The following is a 23,623-nucleotide window of genomic DNA, read 5'->3' on the forward strand; positions in this document are numbered from 1 at the left end:
TGTTACATGGATGGATCAAATCTAGAGGACAGAGTGGGCCTGGGGATCTACATTGAGAACCCAGAAATCGAGAGCGGGGCACTGCTGACAGCGGCACTGTTTTGGTATGACGCAACCCTATTATTGTCATCTGGAAGCTCATGTTACACGGATGGATCAAAGCTAGAGGACAGAGTGGGCCTGGTTATCTACATTGAGAACCCAGGGACTGAGATCTGTTTGAGACTGCCTGACCATAATATGGTCCTGCCGGCGGAGATCCGGGCAGCCGCGGAATGCGCGTAGTGGTGTGTTGTTAACGCGAGGACATCGTTTGTGAACATCTTGCTGATGGTAAAATTTCCATAAGGCCAATAACAACCAGGAAGGTAAGGTCGTCCTTACCTAGAAGGAAAGGTAAGGACGAACAGTATTTCATTGTAAGGAGGAGATTAAGTCCTCCTCTGAGGATGACACAATCCGCGTCGTTTGAATGTCGGGCCATAAAGGAGTAAGGCCAAATGAAAGGGCAGACGATTTGGCAGTGAAGGCCAGAGAACTGCCGTCAATAAACTTGGTTAAACCAAAGCCATTCGGGTCGAAGCTGTCCGATTTAAGAGCGTGGACAACGAACGTAACACTATGGAACAGCGAAACAGTTGGTAGAACGGCAAAATCCTATGGGGTGATCCGGATCGTGAGAGAACAAATTATAACTGAAAAGAAGGAAGAAGGAGGTTAGTCTAGCTTTTGGTATCATAACGGGACAATTAAATCGAGCTCATTTATGCAAAATCGGTGCTGCAAGTGATAGTATGTGTAGGGCATGTGAGTAAGATGATGAGACGTTGCACAGAGGGAAAAAATCGAAAAAAAACGAATAAAAAATATGCTACGAGAGAACGGATAGAGATATCTCTTTGAAATGGTTAGAGCTGAGGTTAATGACTTCGTCTACAAAATTTCAAAGCCCCAGGTGGTCCGGGCGCCTCTTGGCAGGCCGCTAAAGTTGGTTACCTCGGTAGTCCGAAAAATTGTTGGGGCTGCCAAATCTTCATTAGTGGTCCCATTTTGATAACCCTTTTTTTTGCTGGATGGTGCTCAAAATCCCTACAGAAAAATCTTGAGATATACAATATCTCCACTGGTTTTAGAGGTATTTAACTTTAATTTTTTTTGTTGCATTTTTTAACGGGATCTGTTTGTAATTTGCAATTTACGAAGGCATTTGTGGTTCGTTTTAATTTTTATACCCTCCACCATAAGATGGGGGGTATACTAATTTCGTCATTCTGTTTGTAACTACTCGAAATATTCGTCTGAGACCCCATAAAGTATATATATTCTTGATCGTCGTGACATTTTTTGTCGATCTAGCCATGTCCGTCCGTCTGTCCGTCCGTCCGTCCGTCCGTCTGTCTGTCGAAAGCACGCTAACTTCCGAAGGAGTAAAGCTAGCCGCTTGAAATTTTGCACAAATACTTCTTATTAGTGTAGGTCGGTTGGTATTGTAAATGGGCCATATCGGTCCATGTTTTGATATAGCTGCCATATAAACCGATCTTGGGTCTTGACTTCTTGAGCCTGTAGAGTGCGCAATTCTTATCCGATTGGAACGAAATTTTGCATGACGTGTTTTGCTATGATATCCAACAACTGTGCCAAGTATGGTTCAAATCGGTCCATAACCTGATATAGCTGCCATATAAACCGATCTTGGGTCTTGACTTCTTGAGCGTCTAGCGTGCGCAATTCTTATCCGATCAGAATGAAATTTTGCACAACGTGTTTTGTTATTATATCCAACAACAGTGCCAAGTATGGTTCAAATCGGTTCATAACCTGATATAGCTACCATATAAACCGATCTTGGGTCTTGACTTCTTGAGCCTCTAGGGTGCGCAATTCTTATCCGATTGGAATGGAATTTCGCACGACGTGTTTTGTTATGATACCCAACAACTGTGCCAATACCTGATATAGCTACCATATAAACCGATCTTGGGTCTTGACTTCTTGACCCTCTAGAGGGCACAATTCTTATCCGATTTGAATGAATTTTTGCACGAAGTATTTCGTTATGATATCCAACAACTGTGCCAAGTATTGTTCAAATCGGTTCATAAACTGATATAGCTGTCATATAAACAGATCTGGGGATTTGATTTCTTGAGCTTCTAGAGGCCGCAATTCCTATCCGATTTGGCTGAAATTTTGCATGACGTATTTTATTTTTACTTTCAACAACTGGGTCAAATAAGGTTCAAATCGGTTCATAACCTGATATAGCTGCCATATAAACCGATCTGGGATCTTGACTTCTTGACCCCTAGAGGTCGCAATTATTATCCGATATGCCTGAAATTTTGTACGATGGATCCTCTCATGACCATCAACAAACGTGTTTATTATGGTCTGAATCGGTCTATAGCCCGATACAGATCCCATATAAATCGTTCTCTCTATTTTACTTCGTGAGCCCCAATGGGCGCAATTCTTAAACGAATTGGCTGAAATTTTACACAGGCCTCCAACATATAATTTAATTGTGGTCCGAACCGGACCATATCTTGATATCGTTTTAATAGCAGAGTAACTCTTTTCTTATATCCTTTTTTGCCTAAGAAGAGATGCCGGGAAAAGAACTTGACAAATGCGATCCATGGTGGAGGGTATATAAGATTCGGCCCGGCCGAACTTAGCACGCTTTTACTTGTTATTCATGATTTGGATTTGTGACAAAATTTACAACAACGATCCACATCTGATTATTCAGTTAAAAGTTATACAGTTTGGAGGTCAAAAAATTTGAAAAAGTTTATTTTTTGATTTTTTTGGTGAAAAAAGTACTGTCTTTCACAAGTCTTTATTGAAAAAACTTGCCTAAATACCTTAATTTTTTCTTTTTTGTTTGTGAAGAGGATATATAGTAGATGCTTTTTAAGTCAAATTTGAACAAGATATCAAACTTAAACGGGTGCTATATGTACTTCAAAATAGGCAATTTTTATACCCTCCACCATAAGATGGGGGGTATACTAATTTCGTCATTCTGATTGTAACTACTCGAAATATTCGTCTGAGACCCCATAAAGTGTATATATATTCTTGATCGTCGTGAAATTTTATGTCGATCTATCCATGTCCGTCCGTCTGTCCGTCCGTCTGTCTGTCGAAAGCACGCTAACTTCCGAAGGAGTAAAGCTAGCCGCTTGAAATTTTGCACAAATACTTCTTATTAGTGTAGGTTGGTTGGTATTGTAAATGGGCCATATCGGTCCATGTTTTGATATAGCTGCCATATAAACCGATCTTGGGTCTTGACTTCTCGAGCCTCTAGAGTGCGCAATTTATATCCGATTGGAATGAAATTTTGCATGACGTGTTTTGTTATGATAGCCAACAACTGTGCCAAGTATGGTTCAAATCGGTCCATAACCTTATATAGCTGTCATATAAACCGATCTTGGGTCTTGACTTCTTGAGCCTCTAGAACGCGCAATTCCTATCCGATTTGGCTGAAATTTCGCAAGGCGTTTTTTATTGTTACTTTCAACAACTATGTCATATAAAATACAAGTCGGTCCATAACCTGATATAGCTGCCATATTAACCGATCTGGGATCTTAACTTCTTGAGCCTCTAGAGGTCGCAATTATTATCCGATTTGTCTGAATCTGTCTGTAGCCCGATACAGCTCCCATATAAATCGATCTCTCTATTTTTATTCTTCTTGAGCCCACAAAGGGCGCAATTCTTATTCGAATTGGCTGACATTTTACACAGGTCTCCAACATATAATTTAATTGTGGTCCAAACCGGACCATATCTTGATATCGCTCTAATAGCAGAGCAAATCTTTTCTTATATCCTTTATTTTGCCTAAGAAGAGATGCCGGGAAAAGAACTCGACAAATGCGATCCATGGTGGAGGGTATATGAGATAAGGCCCGGCCGAACTTAGCACGCTTTTACTTGTTTATTAAAAAATTGGAAAAACCCCTCGCGTACAAAGTTACCAAAGCCCAGATCCAACAATTGGGCACATGCTTTTTTTTACTCCATATGAGCTCTAAACCCATGCAAAAAATATTTTTCACCTTCCAATATTTGTAGCCTCTACAGCAAATTTATTAAAAAATGCCGATTTTTAAACCATCTTTGCCCGAAAGGGGTATTTTAAGGATTTTTCTAAAAAAAAATGGGCAGAATTTTTTTGTAGTTTTTTAAGAAGAATCTTTTCTCCAATTGTGTATTAGAGCATTTCCTTTGCCATTGCCCAGCTTTTGCGTCTAACAAATACCGTCACTTAGATGGGGACACAGTTCATGAACCAACTTTTTAGTTTTTAGAACACACAACAGGCCGATTACTGGCTTAAGTTTATATCCATAGTGGCATGGGACGAATTAATATCCACACCATCTTTTCAACTTTACCTAACCTAACCTATGGTAAAAGAGGTGTTGCAAAAAATGGAAATTGATTGGCGGTAAAAACATGCTCTACATTCAACTTGAAAAACAATCCCAGGCTGGATCGCTGACACATGTTATATTCAAATTACCCTTTGACCAATTTAAATTTTCCTCTTAGGTTTCTTAAATAGTTAAGCCAAATGCATATGTCTTCATTTTCTTTTATGTTTTTCGTTATCTTTAAATTTCAGGTAAACGCCTTTTCCATTATCTCAAAACCCGCAACATCACAGGCGAGACTGGACAGGTGGCATTCGATGATAATGGTGATCGCATTTATGCTGGCTATGATGTCATCAATATGAGACCCAAACAGAAGAGACATGTTGTGGGTAAATTTTATTACGATACGGTAAGTAAATCACTTAGCACTTTAGCTAATCAAAGCTGGCAAAGATTCCCAAGGCAAAGTTGTTTGCATTATTTTCAACAAATTCGATTCAGCTGCTTTTAAGCCTTAATTGATTAACTTCTAATTTTCATGATTTGCGCTGTGTGTTTTTATCCAAATCAATTAAAGAACAAAGCCACCATGCGTTTGAAAATCGATGATAGTCAAATTATATGGCCTGGGCGTCAAAAGAAGAAACCCGAGGGCATAATGATACCCACACATCTGAAAGTCTTGACCATAGAGGAGAAGCCATTTGTGTATGTAAGACGTCTGACAGATGATGAAGTCAATTGTATGGATGATGAGGTGCCATGTCCTTTGTTCAACAATACAAATGGAGTGGGTAAGTGGAATGGAAACTTGATGTTAAGGGCATCTCTCTAAGTGTTATAATGAGAAAAAATCATACTGAAATGATATGATCACCATAAAAATATTAAAAACTAGTCCCAGAGCTTTAAGTCCACGTTTCATTAGCGCAGAGAAGATGTCCAACCTTCTTCTCTTCTTCCTCTTCCTCTTCCTTCTTCATTCCTCCTCCTCTCCGCAACTGCTACATTGGTTATCTGCTCAACTGCGACAGTTTTAGCCAATTTTCATGATTCCCGATACGACAGCGACAAGTCCAGTCCATTGATTCAAGTTGATAAGGGCTGCTTGTAAGGCAGTATTGACACCGGATACGAAACTCTCCGGGAAAAGAAATAAGGAGAAAAGAAGCAGGTGGACGCCGTACGACTTTTACTTCTGCAGAAGAATGTCCTTAAGGAAGTAAAAGGTTAACCCAAAGTTGACTTACTGGAAGTGCACAGCCAATGTGAGCGAAAACATCAAAAAACAAGTAAAAGCGTGCTAAGTTCGGCCGGGCCGAATCTTATATACCCTCCACCATGGATCGCATTTGTCGAGTTCTTTTCCCGGCATCTCTTCTTAGGCAAAAAAGGATATAAGAAAAGAGTTGATCTGCTATTAAAACCATATTAAGATATGGTCCGGTTCGGACCACAATTAAATTATATATTGGAGACCTGTGTAAAATTTCAGCCAATTCGTATAAGAATTGCGTCCATTGGGGCTCACGAAGTAAAATAGAGAGAACGATTTATATGGGATCTGTATCGGGCTATAGACCGATTCAGAACATAATAAACACGTTTGTTGATGGTCATGAGAGGATCCGTCGTACAAAATTTCAGGTATATCGGATAATAATTGCGACCTGTAGGGGTCAAGAAGTCAAGATCCCAGATCGGTTTATATGGCAGCTATATCAGGTTATGAACCGATTTGAACCTTATTTGATACAGTTGTTAAAAATAAAAATAAAATACGTCATGCAAAATTTCAGCCAAATCGGATAGGAATTGCGGCCTCTAGAAGCTCAAGAAGTCAAATCCCCAGACCTGTTTATATGACAACTATATCAGGTTATAGACCGATTTCAACCATACTTGGCACAGTTGTTGGATATCATGACGAAATACTTTGTGCAAAAACTCATTCAAATCGGATAAGGATTGTGCCCTCTAGAGTCTCAAGAAGTCAAGACCCAAGATCGGTTTATATGGCAGCTATATCAGGTTATGGACTGATTTGAACCATACTTGGCACAGTTATTGGATATAATAACAAAACACGTCGTGCAAAATTTCATTTCAATCGGATAAGAATTGCGCACTCTAGAGGCTCAAGAAGTCAAGACCCAAGATCGGTTTATATGGCAGCTATATCGGGTTATGGACCGATTTGAACCATACTTGGCACAGTTGTTGGATATCATAACAAAACACGTCGTGCAAAATTTCATTCTGATCAGATAAGAATTGCGCACGCTAGAGGCTCAAGAAGTCAAGACCCTAGATCGGTTTATATGGCAGCTTTATCAGGTTATGAACCGATTTAAACCATACTTGGCACAGTTATTGGATATCATAATAAAACACGTTGTGCGAAATTCCATTCCAATCGGATAAGAATTGCGCCCTCTAGAGGCTCAAGAAGTCAAGACCCAAGATAGGTTTATATGGCAGCTATATCAGGTTATGGACTGATTTGAACCATACTTGGCACAGTTATTGGATATAATAACAAAACACGTCGTGCAAAATTTCATTTCAATCGGATAAGAATTGCGCACTCTAGAGGCTCAAGAAGTCAAGACCCAAGATCGGTTTATATGGCAGCTATATCAGGTTATGGACCGATTTGAACCATACTTGGCACAGTTGTTGGACATCATAACAAAACACGTCGTGCAAAATTTCATTCTGATCGGATAAGAATTGCGCACGCTAGAGGCTCAAGAAGTCAAGACCCAAGATCGGTTTATATGGCAGCTATATCAGGTTATGAACCGATTTCAACCATACTTGGCACAGTTGTTGGATATCATAAGAAAACACGTCGTTCAAAATTTCATTCCAATCGGATAAGAATTGCGCACTCTAGAGGCTCAAGAAGTCAAGACCCAAGATCGGTTTATATGGCAGCTATATCAAAACATGGACCGATATGGCCCATTTACAATACCAACCGACCTACACTAATAAGAAGTATTTGTGCAAAATTTCAAGCGGCTAGCTTTACTCCTTCGGAAGTTAGCGTGCTTTCGACAGACAGACGGACGGACGGACGGACAGACGGACGGACGGACATGGCTAGCTCGACATAAAATTTCACGACGATCAAGAATATATATACTTTATGGGGTCTCAGACGAATATTTCGAGTAGTTACAATCAGATTGACAAAATTAGTATACCCCCATCTTATGGTGGAGGGTATAAAAATCATACTGAAATGATATGATCATCATAAAAATATTAAACAAGTAAAAGCGTGCTAAGTTCGGCCGGGCCGAATCTTATATACCCTCCACCATGGAGCGCATTTGTCAGTTCTTTTCCCGGCATCTCTTCTTAGGCAAAAAATTATATAAGAAAAGAAAGAAAGAAAAAACCTGCTATTAGAGCGATATCAAGATATGATCCGGTTTAGACCACAATTAAATTATATGTTGGAGACCTGTGTAAAATGTCAGCCAATTCGAATAAGAATTGCGCCCTTTGGGGGCTCAAAAAGTAAAATAGAGAGATCGATTTATATGGGAGCTGTATCGGGCTATAGACCGATTCAGACCATAATAAACACGCATGTTGATGGCCATGAGAGGATCCGTCGTACAAAATTTCAGGCAAATCATCAGAATTGCGCTCTCTAGAGGCCCAAGAAGTCAAGACCCAATATCGGTTTATATGACAGCTATATCAGGTTATAGACCGATTTGAACCACACTTGGCACAGTTATTGGATATCATAACAAAACACGTCGTGCAAAATTTCATTCCAATCGGATAAGAATTGCGCACTCTAGAGGCTCAGGAAGTCAAGACCCCAGATCGGTTTATATGGCAGCTATATCAGATTATGAACCGATTTGAACCATACTTGGCACAAATGTTGGATATCATAACAAAACACGTCGTGCAAAATTTCATTCAAATCGGATAAGAATTGCGCACTCTAGAGGCTCAAGAAGTCAAGACCCAAGATCGGTTTATATGACAGCTATATCAGGTTATGGACCGATTTGAACCATACTTGGCACAGTTGTTGGATATAGTAACGAAACACGTCGTGCAAAATTTCATTCCAATCGGATAAGAATTGCGCACTCTAGAGGCTCAAGAAGTCAAGACCCAAGATCGGTTAATATGACAGCTATATCAGGTTATGGACCAATTTGAACCATACTTGGCACAGTTGTTGGATATAATAACGAAACGCGTCGTGCAAAATTTCATTCCAATCGGATAAGAATTGCGCACTCTAGAGGCTCAAGAAGTCAAGACCCAAGATCGGTTTATATGACAGCTATATCAGGTTATGGACCGATTTGAACCATACTTAGCACAGTTGTTGGATATCATAACAAAACACGTCGTGCAAAATTTCATTCCAATCGGATAAGAATTGCGCTTTCTAGAGGCTCAAGAAGTCAAGACCCAAGATCGGTTTATATGGCAGCTATATCAGATTATGAACCGATTTGAACCATACTTGGCACAAATGTTGGATATCATAACAAAACACGTCGTGCAAAATTTCATTCCAATCGGATAAGAATTGCGCACTCTAGAGGCTCAAGAAGTCAAGACCCAAGATCGGTTTATATGGCAGCTATATCAAAACATGAACCGATATGGCCCATTTACAATACCAACCGACCTACACTAATAAGAAGTATTTGTGCAAAATTTCAAGCGGCTAGCTCTACTCCTTTGGAAGTTAGCGTGCTTTCGACAGACAGACGGACGGACGGACGGACGGACGGACGGACGGACGGACGGACAGACGGACAGACGGACGGACATGGCTAGATCGACATAAAATGTCACGACGATCAAGAATATATATACTTTATGGGGTCTCAGACGAATATTTCGAGTAGTTACAAACAGAATGACGAAATTAGTATACCCCCCATCTTATGGTGGAGGGTATAAAAAACTAGTCCCAGAGCTTTAAGTCCACGTTTCATTAGCGCAGAGAAGACGTCCAACCTTCTACTCTTCTTCCTCTTCCTCTTCCTCATCCTTCTTTATTCCTCCTCCTCTCCGCAACTGCTACATTGGTTATCTGCTCAACTGCGACAGTTTTAGCCAATTTTCATGACTCCCGATACGACAGTGGCCAGTCCAGTCCATTGATTCAAGTTGATAAGGGCTGCTTATAAGGCAGTATTGACACCGGACATGAAAAGGGAAAAGGAATAAGGAGGAAAGAAGCAAGTGGACGCCGTACGACTTTTACTTCTGCAGAAGAATGTCCTTAAGGAAGTAGAAGGTTAACCCAAAGTTGACTTACTGGAAGTACACAGCCAATGTCAGCGAAAACATCAAAAAACAGATTTTCAGCGGTGGTTATCCCTTCCTAATGTTGGAAAAATTTGTCAGGTACTATGCCAAGTAACAACTTCTCACCAAAGAGGTATAGCTCAGCGGCACGCCGTTCGAGCTTAAACTTGAATCGGTCAGCACACATTGATATGTGAGAAATTTGCCCCTCTTCCTTAAATGAATGTTCATTTACAAATTTGTATTACATAACCATTGTGAGACCAGTGCAGATGAATGGAGCCAGGGAGTTCTATAATGTGAAATGCCCTGTTTCGGATTCACGAGAGCTTTGAAATCCACACCGCAGGTGGCAGGCAGGCCTGAAAGCAATGCTGGATTATCAACCTATAGAAGCCCCCCTAAGACAGTCCTAGGGGTCTAAACGTTAATCCAAAGAAGACTGAAACTTGTCTGATTATAAGGAAGACGAAGATTCCTCAATTCGATCCTTCACGTTTCCTCAACAAAACGATTTTGATTTCCCACAAGGTCGAATACTTGAGGTAGATCTCTGAGTTTGATGGGCGGCGAAGGATAAGTGCAACGTAAGGACGTTACAACAGTTTCAGAGAACAAATTAACTTGGCATGGGTGGTGCGATGAGAACCACAACTTGTCCCTAGAAGTTCGAACCATATGCATTTGACAATCAGATTAAGTATTGCGAATCTCCCCGGTCATCAAGGGGATTCTTGGGCTGATTCCCTTTCTTGAAGAGGACAACTGTCTTCGAAAGACCCCACTGTTGCAGTCGTAATCCAATTGACATTGTCGTTAATGTCTTCTATGCTGGGACAATCTAAATAATCTTGCCAAAATCTTCTTTGAGTGGTCTTCCGAATTTGACCATTTGAATTTCAACTTATAGCGGTAGCTTTGCGGAATCAGCGCTGGCCGTGTTATTTTAAACCTAATGTAGCGATGGTCAGAGAAGGAGTGCTCCAAGGAGACCCTCCAATCCAGAACCAAACACATTGCCACATATATAATCTCCTCCCTCCTCTTAGCCCTACCTATTGCGGCCATGAAACTTACGATGGTAGGAGAGCATTAAGGATATAGGAGCGGTTTAATCGTGGTGACCATAGGAGACCTGAATGAATTGAAAGAAGTTTCTGATCGGCTACCTGTGACAATACTTTTGGTCGTGTGCGAAACACTTTTCACAGCTTTACAGTCTTACATTAACGAATCTCTGGTACGGCCATCTAATAGATCATGCTATACTGATGGATCAAAGCTAAGGGACGAAATGGGTGTGGGCTCCTTCATTGAGTAGCCAGAAACTGAGTTCTGTTTCCGGCTGCATGACCTTAAGTTGCGATTAGGTTAGGATAAAAATCACACACCCAGAGTACAGAATGAGTCTGGGCGTCTTCATTGAAGACCTAGAAACTGAGTTCGGCTGCATGACTTTAAGTTGGGGTTAAGTTAGGTTAAAGATCGCGCACCTGGCAACCGCACTTACCTTACTGCTTCACTCAGATAACACTGGTCTATTGCGTTCATCTAAGATAGAGAAGAAACATGAAAGTTAAATATGAAAGTTGGGGAGGGAGTAACTTCGGGACATATACCCGCCTATGCGCCTGAAGACAAGAGAAAGAGAGAAACAAACGGCCGGCGCAGAAACTGAGAAGTCTCACTGACTAGAGATCAGCCCTGTCAGCCACCCTATGTCGTTATAGAAGTACAGAATGACAATGGAGTTGAAAGTATGTAAAGAGCTTAGAGAAGAAATAAGGTGTTTAGTTTAGTTCGCATAGCCAATAGTAGGAATCCTTCATCCTAAATAACCAGCACAGAGGGTGGTTCACCATTGCCGTACGTAAGGTAAGTTCAAATTTAAGAGGCAGTCTGCCATCGGACTCACACAGCAAATGTTCTGTAGTCTTCTCACAGCTTCTGCAAAGTCGTTACTTGCAACCTTTAGTCTGTCAACGTAGTACTTACCATTGCCGTAGCACTCGCAGAATCTATTCGTGATCAAAATCTGGCCAGCTCATCAGCCGCCTCGTTTCCCTCCTTGATAGCCCGGGACGCACCACAATTTGACAGCAGCCCCAAACGTCCGAGACGCTCCTTGCATGTCCATTAAGACTCGGCCTCACATAACCCGCGGCAAGGACCTGTAGCGCCGCTATATATATAATGACAGTCTGACACGGCCGCTGCTTCTGACTCAGGATCACATCCAAGGACCTGAAGATCCCCTCCGCCCCTTGATAGCCCGGGACCCCGCACAATTTTACAGCAGCGCCAAACGTCCGAGACGCTCCTTGCATCTCCCATTAAGACTCGACCTCACATGACCCGCAGCAAGGGCCTGTTGCGCCGCTACATATATAATGATATTCTGACAGGGCCCCTGCTTCTGACTCAGGATCACTTCCAAGAGCCTGAGGATTGCAAAAACCTCAGCCTGAAAGACCCAGCAACCGTCCAGAAGCCTTTGTGACACTTTAATTTCTAGAAAGTCAACAAACACCCTTAGCCCAGTGCCCCTATAGAGATTGGACATTTTCGTGTTAAGAGAAGCACCCGAGAAGGGCGGGAAGCCCCCAGCCGAAAATCCCCTCCTCAGTGCTTCCTCCTCCCCGATATTAGTATTTTCTCCATTATATTGCAAAGACTCTCCTTCTGCAAGGATATGTGCCACACCAGTCACCTATATATGAGAATAGGCCGAACCACAGCAGTGTACCTCCCGCGGACCTTAGACCACCCTTGGCCTAAGTTTCCAACTACTGTCTATCGAGTTGCGACATGTGTAGAGCGAATTCAGGCCCGTTTGACTCTTTTCTTCTCCAGTTCAACTTCTGGTCCGGAACAACGCGTAGGTATTAAGCTAACCAAGAGAGCGGCAGCTCCACATCATCTCCGGAACTCGCCATACATCCCTCTTGGCACAACCTTCCTAACCGGCCCCTCAGCCACGGAAGAATTGATTATACTGCCATTCATCATAGCATCAATCCAATTCAACAGAAGTGGACAAACTCTCATATTAACCAGAGAATCATTTATGGACCTCAAAGTCACGTTATCAAGAGTCCCTTCTATATCAAAGAAGGCCGCCAAAGTAAACCTTCCGGTCCCCAAGTTCAAGTGCACCGCTTAACAACAATGGGTCAAGAACATCACTGATGTACGCGTCCAACAGTCTCTCAAGTGTCTTTCCTCCTAGAAGAATCTGAGAAACCTAGAGTTACGAGAGAGTGAATAAAACTCCTCCTTGCGTTAACCCCCTTATCACTATCTTCCTAACCGACCCCTCCGTCATTGAAGCATTGATTATTCTGTCATTCAGCATAGCATCACTTCAATTCACCAGAATTCACCAAAGGGGGGCAGACTCTCATATCATCCAGAGAACCATGTGTGGACGTCAAATTCTAGTTTTGACGAGCCCCTTCTATACCTAAGAAGGTCGCCACAGTAGTCTCCGGTCCCCAATTGCTCCTCTATGTAATCGCCCCACTCTATGTACAGCTTAACCACAATGGGCCAAGAATATCCCTGATGTACGCGTCCAAAAGTCACTCAAGTGTCTTCAAGGCTAGAGACTAAAGTCCTTGGGAAGGCAGCGGAATCTCTGAATGAGTTTCGGGCTCATGACAAAGCGCTGACTTGGCTTACCGGACACAATGGTATTCAAGGAAATGAGAAGGCGGAAGAAGAAGGCATGTAGGGCAGGTCCACGGTAAGCGAACCTATAGCCGCTCTCGCATGTGTGCCATTCTACCAACTGCTGACCATAGCAAGGAGGATGGACATGGCAAACCCCTTGACGAGGTAGGAGCCAGTAGATTCATGACAATTTTTCACAACACTAGTATTGACCGAAAGCCAGAAGCTCCTGCTTTTAAGAGGAGGTAATTGGTCACTAGAACAGGGGGTATGTTGTCGTTGTTGCAGTGTGTTGTCTTCTATCTTTCGTCAGCTAGGTTCTGTGGAATATCCCGATACAGGAACTCTGCGACTAAGGTGGGGTGTGTTTGAGCCTAAACTACTGTGGTTTGCCGTGGGAGGTCAGTTTCCTCAGGTGCGATAGGTGGCGGTCGTTTTTGCAGAAATCGTCATAATACCAAAATCCTTTGATCAAGGAAAAAAACATAAATTTTTTAAAAATCCTTTTTCTCGTTAAATACTCATAATCTTTTATCGTTTTCTAATCCCAATTTCCTAGAAAATGACTACTGTTGCCGTGGCTATTGCATTGATCTACTCAAGGCTTTGTCGCAACGTATCAATTTCACCTTTGAACTGGGGCTCTCGCCCGATGGACAATTTGGCCATTATATACTGAGAAATTCTTCCACTGGCACATTACCCTCAACACCACCCAAAAAGGAATGGACCGGACTAATAGGCGAGTTGGTGAATGAACGGGCCGACATGATTGTAGCACCATTGACCATTAATCCAGAGCGTGCCGAATACATCGAGTTTTCGAAACCCTTCAAATATCAAGGCATTACAATACTCGAAAAGAAACCATCACGTTCGAGTACTTTAGTGTCTTTCCTGCAGCCATTCAGCAACACGCTGTGGATATTGGTGGTGGTGTCAGTCCATGTGGTGGCTTTGGTTCTCTATCTCTTGGACAGGTAAGAAGTGAAGTGGGCAAAAATTATTAAAGCATGGTTTCAAATATTCTTACCCTCTCCACGACGAACAAAACTTTTTTGGAAAATTTTTTGAAAATAAAAATTTTAACTATAAGCATAGATTTTGAATTTTTCTTCTTTTTTTCTCTCGAACACTCCAACTCTTGAGGAGATGTAATAACTTGACTTCGATTTCTCTTTTTTTCTATCTTTCATACTCATAAATATATGTGTGTGTAATAATAAGCTTAAAAAAATGGGCATGTTTTCTTCTTTCTTAATAAAAACACATTTTCTTCTTACAATCAAGCACCAATATCGTATATGATAATCTTTCTTTATTCCTAACCTTTCACAAAAGTTTAATAATTTCCTGTTTTCTCTTCCTGTTTAGATTCTCTCCCTTTGGCCGTTTTAAGCTCTCTCACGTTGATAGCCACGAAGAGAAAGCTTTGAATCTCAGCTCTGCCATATGGTTTGCTTGGGGTGTTTTACTGAACAGTGGCATTGGTGAGGGTACTCCCCGAAGCTTTTCGGCTCGTGTCTTGGGCATGGTTTGGGCCGGCTTTGCTATGATCATTGTCGCTTCCTACACTGCCAACTTGGCTGCTTTCCTCGTGTTAGAGCGTCCCAAAACGAAATTGAGTGGCATCAATGATGCCCGTCTGCGTAATACCATGGAGAATTTGACCTGCGCCACTGTCAAAGGATCTTCGGTGGATATGTATTTTAGACGCCAGGTGGAGCTCTCGAATATGTATCGTACCATGGAGGCTAATAACTATGATACAGCTGAAAAAGCCATAGAGGATGTTAAGAAGGGGTAAGAAGTTTGCTTTTGTTTTGAAAAAGAAATTTGTTCTCTATTTTTCTTTTCTTGCAGCAAATTAATGGCCTTCATATGGGATTCCTCACGTTTGGAATATGAAGCCTCCAAAGATTGTGAGTTGGTTACTGCTGGGGAATTATTTGGTCGCAGTGGTTATGGCATTGGTCTACAGAAGGGATCGCCTTGGACAGATGCGGTAACTCTAACCATTTTGGAATTTCATGAAAGTGAGTAAAACGATGCAGTAGGAAGAAAAAAATGTCATCTATTCCAAAAAATGAAGGGACCCCTAAGCGAGGGACTTTTATCTCTTTACCAAAAGTCTTATTTGTGTATATTTTATTTACAGGCGGTTTCATGGAGGCCCTAGACAAAGCTTGGATATTTCACGGTAATGCCCAACAATGTGAACAATTTGAAAAGACCCCCAATACCCTGGGTCTGAAGAATATGGCTGGAGTTTTCATATTGGTAGCAGCAGGGGTCGCCATAGGTGTGGGCCTAATAATCATAGAAGTGATTTATAAACGACACCAGGTGAAGAAACAAAAACGAATGGATATAGCACGGCATGCAGCAGCCAAATGGCGAGGGACCATTGAGGTAAGAACAAAGTAAAAAATTAATAAAAACAAGTAAAAGCGTGCTAAGTTCGGCCGGGCCGAATCTTATATACCCTCCACCATGGATCGCATTTGTCGAGTTCTTTTCCCGGCATCTCTTCTTAGGCAAAAAAGGATATAAGAAAAGAGTTGCTCTGCTATTAAAACTATATCAAGATATGGTCCGGTTCGGACCACAATTAAATTATATGTTGGAGACCTGTGTAAAATTTCAGCCAATTCGTATAAGAATTGCGCCCATTGGGGCTCACGAAGTAAAATAGAGAGAACGATTTAAATGGGATCTGTATCGGGCTATAGACCGATTCAGACCATAATAAACAACGTTTGTTGATGGTCATGAGAGGATCCATCGTACAAAATTTCAGGCATATCGGATAATAATTGCGACCTCTAGGGGTCAAGAAGTCAAGATCCCAGATCGGTTTATATGGCAGCTATATCAGGCTATGAACCGATTTGAACCTTATTTGACACAGTTGTTGAAAGTAAAAATAAAATACGTCATGCAAAATTTCAGCCAAATCGGATAGGAATTGCGCCCTCTAGAAGCTCAAGAAATCAAATCCCCAGATCTGTTTATATGACAGCTATATCAGGTTATGAACCGATTTAAACCATACTTGGCACAGTTGTTGGGTATCATAACAAAACACATCGTGCGAAATTCCATTCCAATCGGATAAGAATTGCGCCCTCTAGAGGGTCAAGAAGTCAAGACCCAAGATCGGTTCATATGGTAGCTATATCAGGTTATGGACCGATTTAAACCATTCTTGGCACTGTTGTTGGATATAATAAGAAAACACGTCGTGCAAAATTTCATTTCAATCGGATAAGAATTGCGCACTCTAGAGGCTCAAGAAGTCAAGACCCAAGATCGGTTTATATGGCAGCTATATCAGGTTATGAACCGATTTGAACCATACTTGGCACAGTTGTTGTATATCAAAACAAAACACGTCGTGCAAAATTTCATTCTTATCGGATAAGAATTGCGCACGCTAGAGGCTCAAGAAGTCAAGACCCAAGATCGGTTTATATGGCAGCTATATCAGGTTATGGACCGATTTGAACCATACTTGGCACAGTTGTTGGATATCATAGCAAAACACGTCATGCTAAATTTCATTATAATCGGATAAGAATTGCGCACTCTACAGGCTCAAGAAGTCAAGACCCCAGATCGGTTTATATGGCAGCTATATCAAAACATGGACCGATATGGCCCATTTACAATACCAACCGACCTACACTAATAAGAAGTATTTGTGCAAAATTTCAAGCGGCTAGCTTTACTCCTTCGGAAGTTAGCGTGCTTTCGACAGACAGACGGACGGACGGACATGGCTAGATCGACATAAAATGTCACGACGATCAAGAATATATATACATTATGGGGTCTCAGACGAATATTTCGAGTAGTTACAAACAGAATGACGAAATTAGTATACCCCCCATCTTATGGTGGAGGGTATAAAAACAAATATTTTGAATTAAATACAATAACAAATGGATAAAAAAATTAAACCAAATTTTAACTAAATCGGACGAAAATTGCGGCTTTCAGGGGCAAAAGATGTCAAATCGGGAGATCGGTTTATATGGCAGCTATATCAGGTTAAGACTTATTTGGGCCGTATTAGGCACAGTTGTTGAAAGTTGTAATAGAACACCGCAGTGAAAATTTCAGCCAACTCGAACAAAAAATGCGGCATGTAAGGATTCAAGAAGTCAAATCGGAAGATCGGTTTATATGAGAGCTATATCAGGTTATAGACCAATTTGGACCGTACTTGACGCAGTTGTTGTAAGTCATAACCGAATACTATGTGCAAAATTTCAGCCAAATCGGACGAAAACTGCGCCTTCCAGGGGCTCAAGAAGTCAAATCGAGAGATCGGTTTATATGGGAGCTATATCAGGTTATAGATCGATTTACACCGTACTTGGTGCAGTTGTTGAAAATCATTACAGAACACTTCTTGCAAAATTTCTGCCAAATCGGACAAAAGTTGCAGCTTCCAGGGGCTCAAGAAGTCAAATCGGGACATCGGTTTATATGGGAGCTATATCAGGTTATAGATCGATTTGCACCGTACTTGGTGCAGTTGTTGAAAATCATTACAGAACACTTCATGCAAAATTTCAGCAAAATCGGACAAAAATTATGGCTTCCAGGGGCTAAAGAAGCTATTGATCGATTCAGACCATATTAGACACGTATGTCGAAGGTCATGAGAGAAGCCATTGTACAAAATTTCTTCCAAATCGGATGAGAATTGCGCCCTCTAGAGGCTCAAGAAGTCAAGATCCCAGATCAGTTTATATGGCAACTATATCAGGTTAAGTACCGATTTGCGCCATACCTACCACAGTTATTGGAAGTCATAACACAACACCTCATACGAAATTTCAGCCTAATCGGATGAGAATTGCGCCCTCTTTTGGCTCAAAAAGTCAAGATCCAAGATTGGTTTATATGACAGCTATACTAAATTATGAACCGATTTAAATCATACTAAACACAGTTGTTGGAAGTGATACCAAAATACTAAGTGCAAAATTTCAACCAAATCGGACTAGAATTGCGCCCTCTAGAGGCCCATGAAGTCAAGACCCAAGATCAGTTTATATGGCAGCTATATCAAATTATGAACCAATTTACATCATACTAAACACAGTTGTTGGAAGTGATACCAAAACACTAAGTGCAAAATTGCAGTCAAATCGGATAAGAATTGCGCCCTATAGAAGCTCAAGGAGTCAGGACCCAATATCGGTTTATATGGCAGCTATATCAAAACATGGACCGATATGGCCCATTTACAATTCCAACTGACCTACACTAATAATAGCTTTACTCCTTCGAAAGTTAGCGTGCTTTCGACAAACAGACGGACGGACGGACATGGCTAAATTGTCTTAAAATGACATGACGATCAAGAATATATATACTTCTCAGACGTATATTTCGAGGTGTTACAAACAAAATGAAGAAATTAGTATACCCCCATCTTATGGTGAAGGGTACAAAAAGAGAAGAAGAAAGAACAGAAGGGTACACCTGCATTCAATTTATGCTCAATGGATGAAAACCCATCTATAACAACTCATATATTGAGATCTCTGAGAAATAAATCGAACGAAGCCATTACTGACACCAAATGTGACAAGCTTTGATAGTAGTGCACCGTGCCGGACCCTATCAAATGTTTTGGAGATGTCCAGAGCCACCAACCTTACTCTGACTAAACTGGTGGATTGAGCGACTCCAACGTTCCGACAGATGTGCCATGGGCCGTCCGTAGAGCGATTTCTGCAGAACCCATATTGTTGATCGATAAGAAGGCCATTAGACTCTAAATTAGACTCTAAATACTCCATACCCTCGAGAGAGACAGCGGAGCATATCGCAATTGGCCGATAATTCGCAGGCTTGTTTGCTTCACCCTTCTTGGGTATTGGCTGAACGTTTGTAAACTTCCAACACGCCGGGAAGACTCCCGCAGAGTAGGCAAGGTTGAAAAGGTTGCGTATTGGACGAGAAAGCATCGAAGAATACCTGCGCATGACAAGTGTTGATACACCATGCAATGAAAGATATTCGGGAGTAGATTATGAATCTGGTTGAAGAATAGAAGGTCCCCCATCCCCCAAAAAACGCCCTTAATGGTCATATTAGCCAATCATGACTATATAGGACTCGGTTTGTATGTTTGTTCCGTATAGACTCAAAAATGGCTGAACCGATTTTCTCAAAACTTTCACAGATTGTGTAGGTTGGTCTAGAAGGAAACAAAGGCTATAAATTTTTTTCGATAACGGAAGGGGGCGCACCTTCCCCCTCACCACAAAAACAACACCCAACATCAAAAGTGGCCCGATCGGAACAACATGGATATCACATGAAAGGTATTGGAGAGAAGGATAGGAATATGGTATTAAAATTTGAGTCTAAGTACCCAGCGGGCTACCCAACCCAAAAACTCAAATGAAAGTTATTTCGGATTAGATTATGAATATGACAAAAAAATGAGGTCCATGTAATGGGAGGTGTACCCACACCCAAAAACTCCCCAAATTCGCATATAAGCCGACCATGGCTATATTGAACCAAATAAAAGCATTTTGAAAGTAGATTAGAAAAATGGCATTAAAATTTTTGTTAAGCGCCACCTACATACTGGTGGCGTTTAACCTCCTTATAACACTTATAAAAGGTGTCATCATAACCATATTGGATTAAATAAATGCAATGAAATGCAATGAAATGAAATGAAATGAAATGAAATGAAATGAAATGAAATGAAATGAAATGAAATGAAATGAAATGAAATGAAATGAAATGAAATGAAATGAAATGAAATGAAATGAAATGAAATGAAATGAAATGAAATGAAATGAAATGAAATGAAATGAAATGAAATGAAATGAAATGAAATGAAATGAAGTGAAATGAAATGAAAATAAATAAAATAGAATAAAACATAAGAAAATGGAATGGAGTGAAATGAAATGGAATAGAATGGAATGGAATGAAATGAAATGAAATGAAATGAAATGAAATGAATGATATGAAATGAAATGAAATGAAATGAAATGAAATGAAATGAAATGAAATGAATGAAATGAAATGAAATAAGATGAAATGAAATGAAATGAGATGAAATGAGATGAGATGAGATGAAATGAGATGAAATGAAATGAGATGAAATGAGATGAAATGAGATGAAATGAGATGAAATGAGATGAAATGAGATGAAATGAGATGAAATGAGATGAAATGAGATGAAATGAGATGAAATGAGATGAAATGAGATGAAATGAGATGAAATGAGATGAAATGAGATGAAATGAGATGAAATGAAATGAAATGAAATAAAATAAAATTAAATGGAATGAAATGAAATGAAATGAAATGAAACGAAATGAAATAAAATAAAAAGGAATAAAATGGAATAAAACATTAAAATAAAACATAAAAATAAAAAATAATAAATACTAACAACAACATTTTTCTAATAATATTTTCTCTAAAATAAAAAATCAATGAATGTGTACAGAAAATAAATTAAGTATATAAGATACTCACATATTATTTTTTATTTATTTTCTCCCTATAAAGAAACGCAAAACCATTCGAACCTCCTTGGCCATGCAACGTCAATACAATGTGGGCCTGAATGCAAATCCTGGCACCATTAGTTATACCGTAGACAAAAGACGCTTTCATCGTTTGGGTGTACCTCGAGCACCCGAGAATGCCTGGATTGGTGATAATGATATGTTGAGAAATCGTCGCTTCTTGGATCCCTCGCTAAAGCCAAAACATTCACCTAAGGTGCATGCCCCTCTACTGGGTAGATTGCGTACACCGGGTAATATCATGCCACCGAAATATTCTCCAGGCTATACTAGTGATGTCTCACATTTGGTGGTTTAATCTTAAAAACAACGATAACTGAAGACAAAGAGTTTTTATTTTGTGACTATCTGAAAATATTTTGTTGTTATTGTACGATGATTGTACTTGCAGAAATGTTATATGTGAAATGTTATTTCTTTTAGTTGAAAAAATTGTGATTTATTTTGCTATAATTGGTAAGGAATGTTGGAATTATCAAAAGGAAAGGATTACATATGTCCAAAGGATCTAGTATGCTTTAAATTTTTGTTGAAGCTTTTGAACATTTTTTTTAATTTATAAAATATGCTTGTGGTTTTTGTGTAATTGGTATGTATCAATAATATTTACCTCTTTCTTATATGTTTTATAATTAAATAAACATTGCAAAGAATGTACTCCAAAAACCGGAAACGAAAAACATCCCGCTGTAAAATACCCATAAAAATTAATCAATAAATTTTTTTGCTATTATTATTTTATTTTAATTTGTTTATTTTATTTTTTTTTTATTTTATTTTATTTTATCTTATTTTATTTTATTTTATTTTATTTTATTTTATTTTATTTTATTTTATATTATTTAATTTATTTTAAGTTATTTTATTTTATTTATTTTTTTTGTTTTATTTTAATTTATTTTATTTTATATTTTTTTTATTTTATTTTATTTTATTTTACTTTATTTTATTTTATTTTATTTTATTTTATTTTATTTTATTTTATTTTATTTTATTTTATTTTATTTTATTTTATTTTATTTTATTTTATTTTATTTTATTTTATTTTATTTTATTTTATTTTATTTTATTTTATTTTATTTTATTTTATTTTATTTTATTTTATTTTATTTTATTTTATTTTATTTTATTTTATTTTATTTTATTTTATTTTATTTTATTTTATTTTATTTTATTTTATTTTGTTTTGTTTTATTTTATTTTATTTTATTTTATTTTATTTTACTTTATTTTATTTTATTTTATTTTATTTTATTTTATTTTGCTTTATTTTATTTTACTTTATTTTATTTTATTTTATATAATTTTATTTTATTTTTTTATTTATTGTATTTTATTTTATTTTATATAATTTTATTTTATTTTTTTTATATTATTTTCACCTTGAATGAAAGCAAAGCAACTTTCAGTATCATTTTTTTAAAAAAACTAAAATTGTACGTTGAGATTTAAAAAATTTTAAACAAAACTAAATGAAAGTTAACAAACTGTGTGTGAATGTAGCAACAAATAAATGCCAAACGTAATATAAAAGAAATAAATGTATCTAGATTGAAGAAAAAAAAACTTTCGGAAGATTAATTTTGTTTTTAAAAAAAGAAAAGGGAAGATGTTGGATTTTAAGCCCCTATTCTCGGTATCGGAGAACATCAGCATGGGCACTACGAAGGTTCTTTCTTTGGCAGCAAATGGTGTTGCATTGATTCAGAAGCCGTGACGGATCGCATCATAAGAAAAAGTAATCTGACATATTGTATTCTTAATCAATTCTGGAAGGAAGTCATCCTCTGCTCTGCGTACTTCCCGCACCTTGATCGGATGAGTTTATTTAAAATGAAAGTTATTTGTGATGGAGTTCAAGTGTAATAGTGTGATTGCGTTATATTTGGCTGGAAAATCAAAACTAGCTATTGATGGCGAATTTAAAAACCTCAAAGTGGACAAATATTCGTGTATCGCAGTATTACTCGTTATATTAATACTGGAAGCGTTTCGCCGCTGGTTCCCCGAGTGAAGGCTTATTAAGAAATTCTCACCATAGTAGCAATCACATGAGTTAACATTTGAAAATATTCCTTTAAATAATGCATCATATATTGAAAATGGTGCTCGAGGTAGAGCCTTACAAAATCCAAAACGCACACGATCTTACACCAAATCAAAAACGTTAGATTCGAAAGAGCAAAAGTGTTGTTCCACTTTCCCGACCCGAACATCGTGTTTTCTGACGAGAAAAATATCCCGATTGAGAAATTTGTAAACTCCTAAAATGATTTATGTTTACTTAAAAGAGCTCGTGCACGACAATTTGAGCCCAAGAACGGCCACTTGAAGCAATTTTTTATCTGAAGTGATGGTATGGGCTTCTCATCACCGAGTCCAGCATCAACTTTAATGCTACTTATTATCGCGAAAACATTTTGAATTCCAAAGCAGCTGGAACTGTGGGTACGCAAACATTTCGGTCGTAGACCATGGGTGCACCAAAAAGACTCGAACAGTCACATAAAGCACAATTAAACCAAGAACTGTTAAAAAATCAAGTTCCGCCCTTCAGTTCGTCCACACACCCAGTTTGCAACTTGTGGAGGTATTTAAGATGAGGGAGGAACCAAATTTGGCCAATAATGTGTTTCTTCAAAAATTTTGTAGAAATTTTATCTT

General features: G+C 39.0%; 1 protein-coding gene across 2 annotated transcripts in view; it reads left to right on the plus strand.

Annotated features, from left to right (window-relative positions):
• LOC106093798 (glutamate [NMDA] receptor subunit 1) overlaps positions 1-21,652 on the plus strand; it is a 65,465-nt gene extending 43,813 nt beyond the window's left edge. For both annotated transcript variants that reach the window (XM_059361371.1, XM_059361372.1), the window contains exons 8-14: positions 4,649-4,809; positions 4,978-5,194; positions 13,939-14,359; positions 14,754-15,182; positions 15,243-15,415; positions 15,538-15,791; positions 20,940-21,652. In XM_059361371.1, the coding sequence (XP_059217354.1) occupies positions 4,649-4,809; positions 4,978-5,194; positions 13,939-14,359; positions 14,754-15,182; positions 15,243-15,415; positions 15,538-15,791; positions 20,940-21,257 (1,973 nt within the window). In that variant the 3' untranslated portion in view covers positions 21,258-21,652. The remainder of the gene's footprint in view (positions 1-4,648; positions 4,810-4,977; positions 5,195-13,938; positions 14,360-14,753; positions 15,183-15,242; positions 15,416-15,537; positions 15,792-20,939) is intronic.
• The last annotated feature ends 1,971 nt before the right edge of the window (positions 21,653-23,623 follow it).

This window comes from Stomoxys calcitrans, chromosome 2 (genome assembly GCF_963082655.1).
Source record: "Stomoxys calcitrans chromosome 2, idStoCalc2.1, whole genome shotgun sequence".
In the NCBI taxonomy this organism is placed as follows: domain Eukaryota; kingdom Metazoa; phylum Arthropoda; class Insecta; order Diptera; family Muscidae; genus Stomoxys; species Stomoxys calcitrans.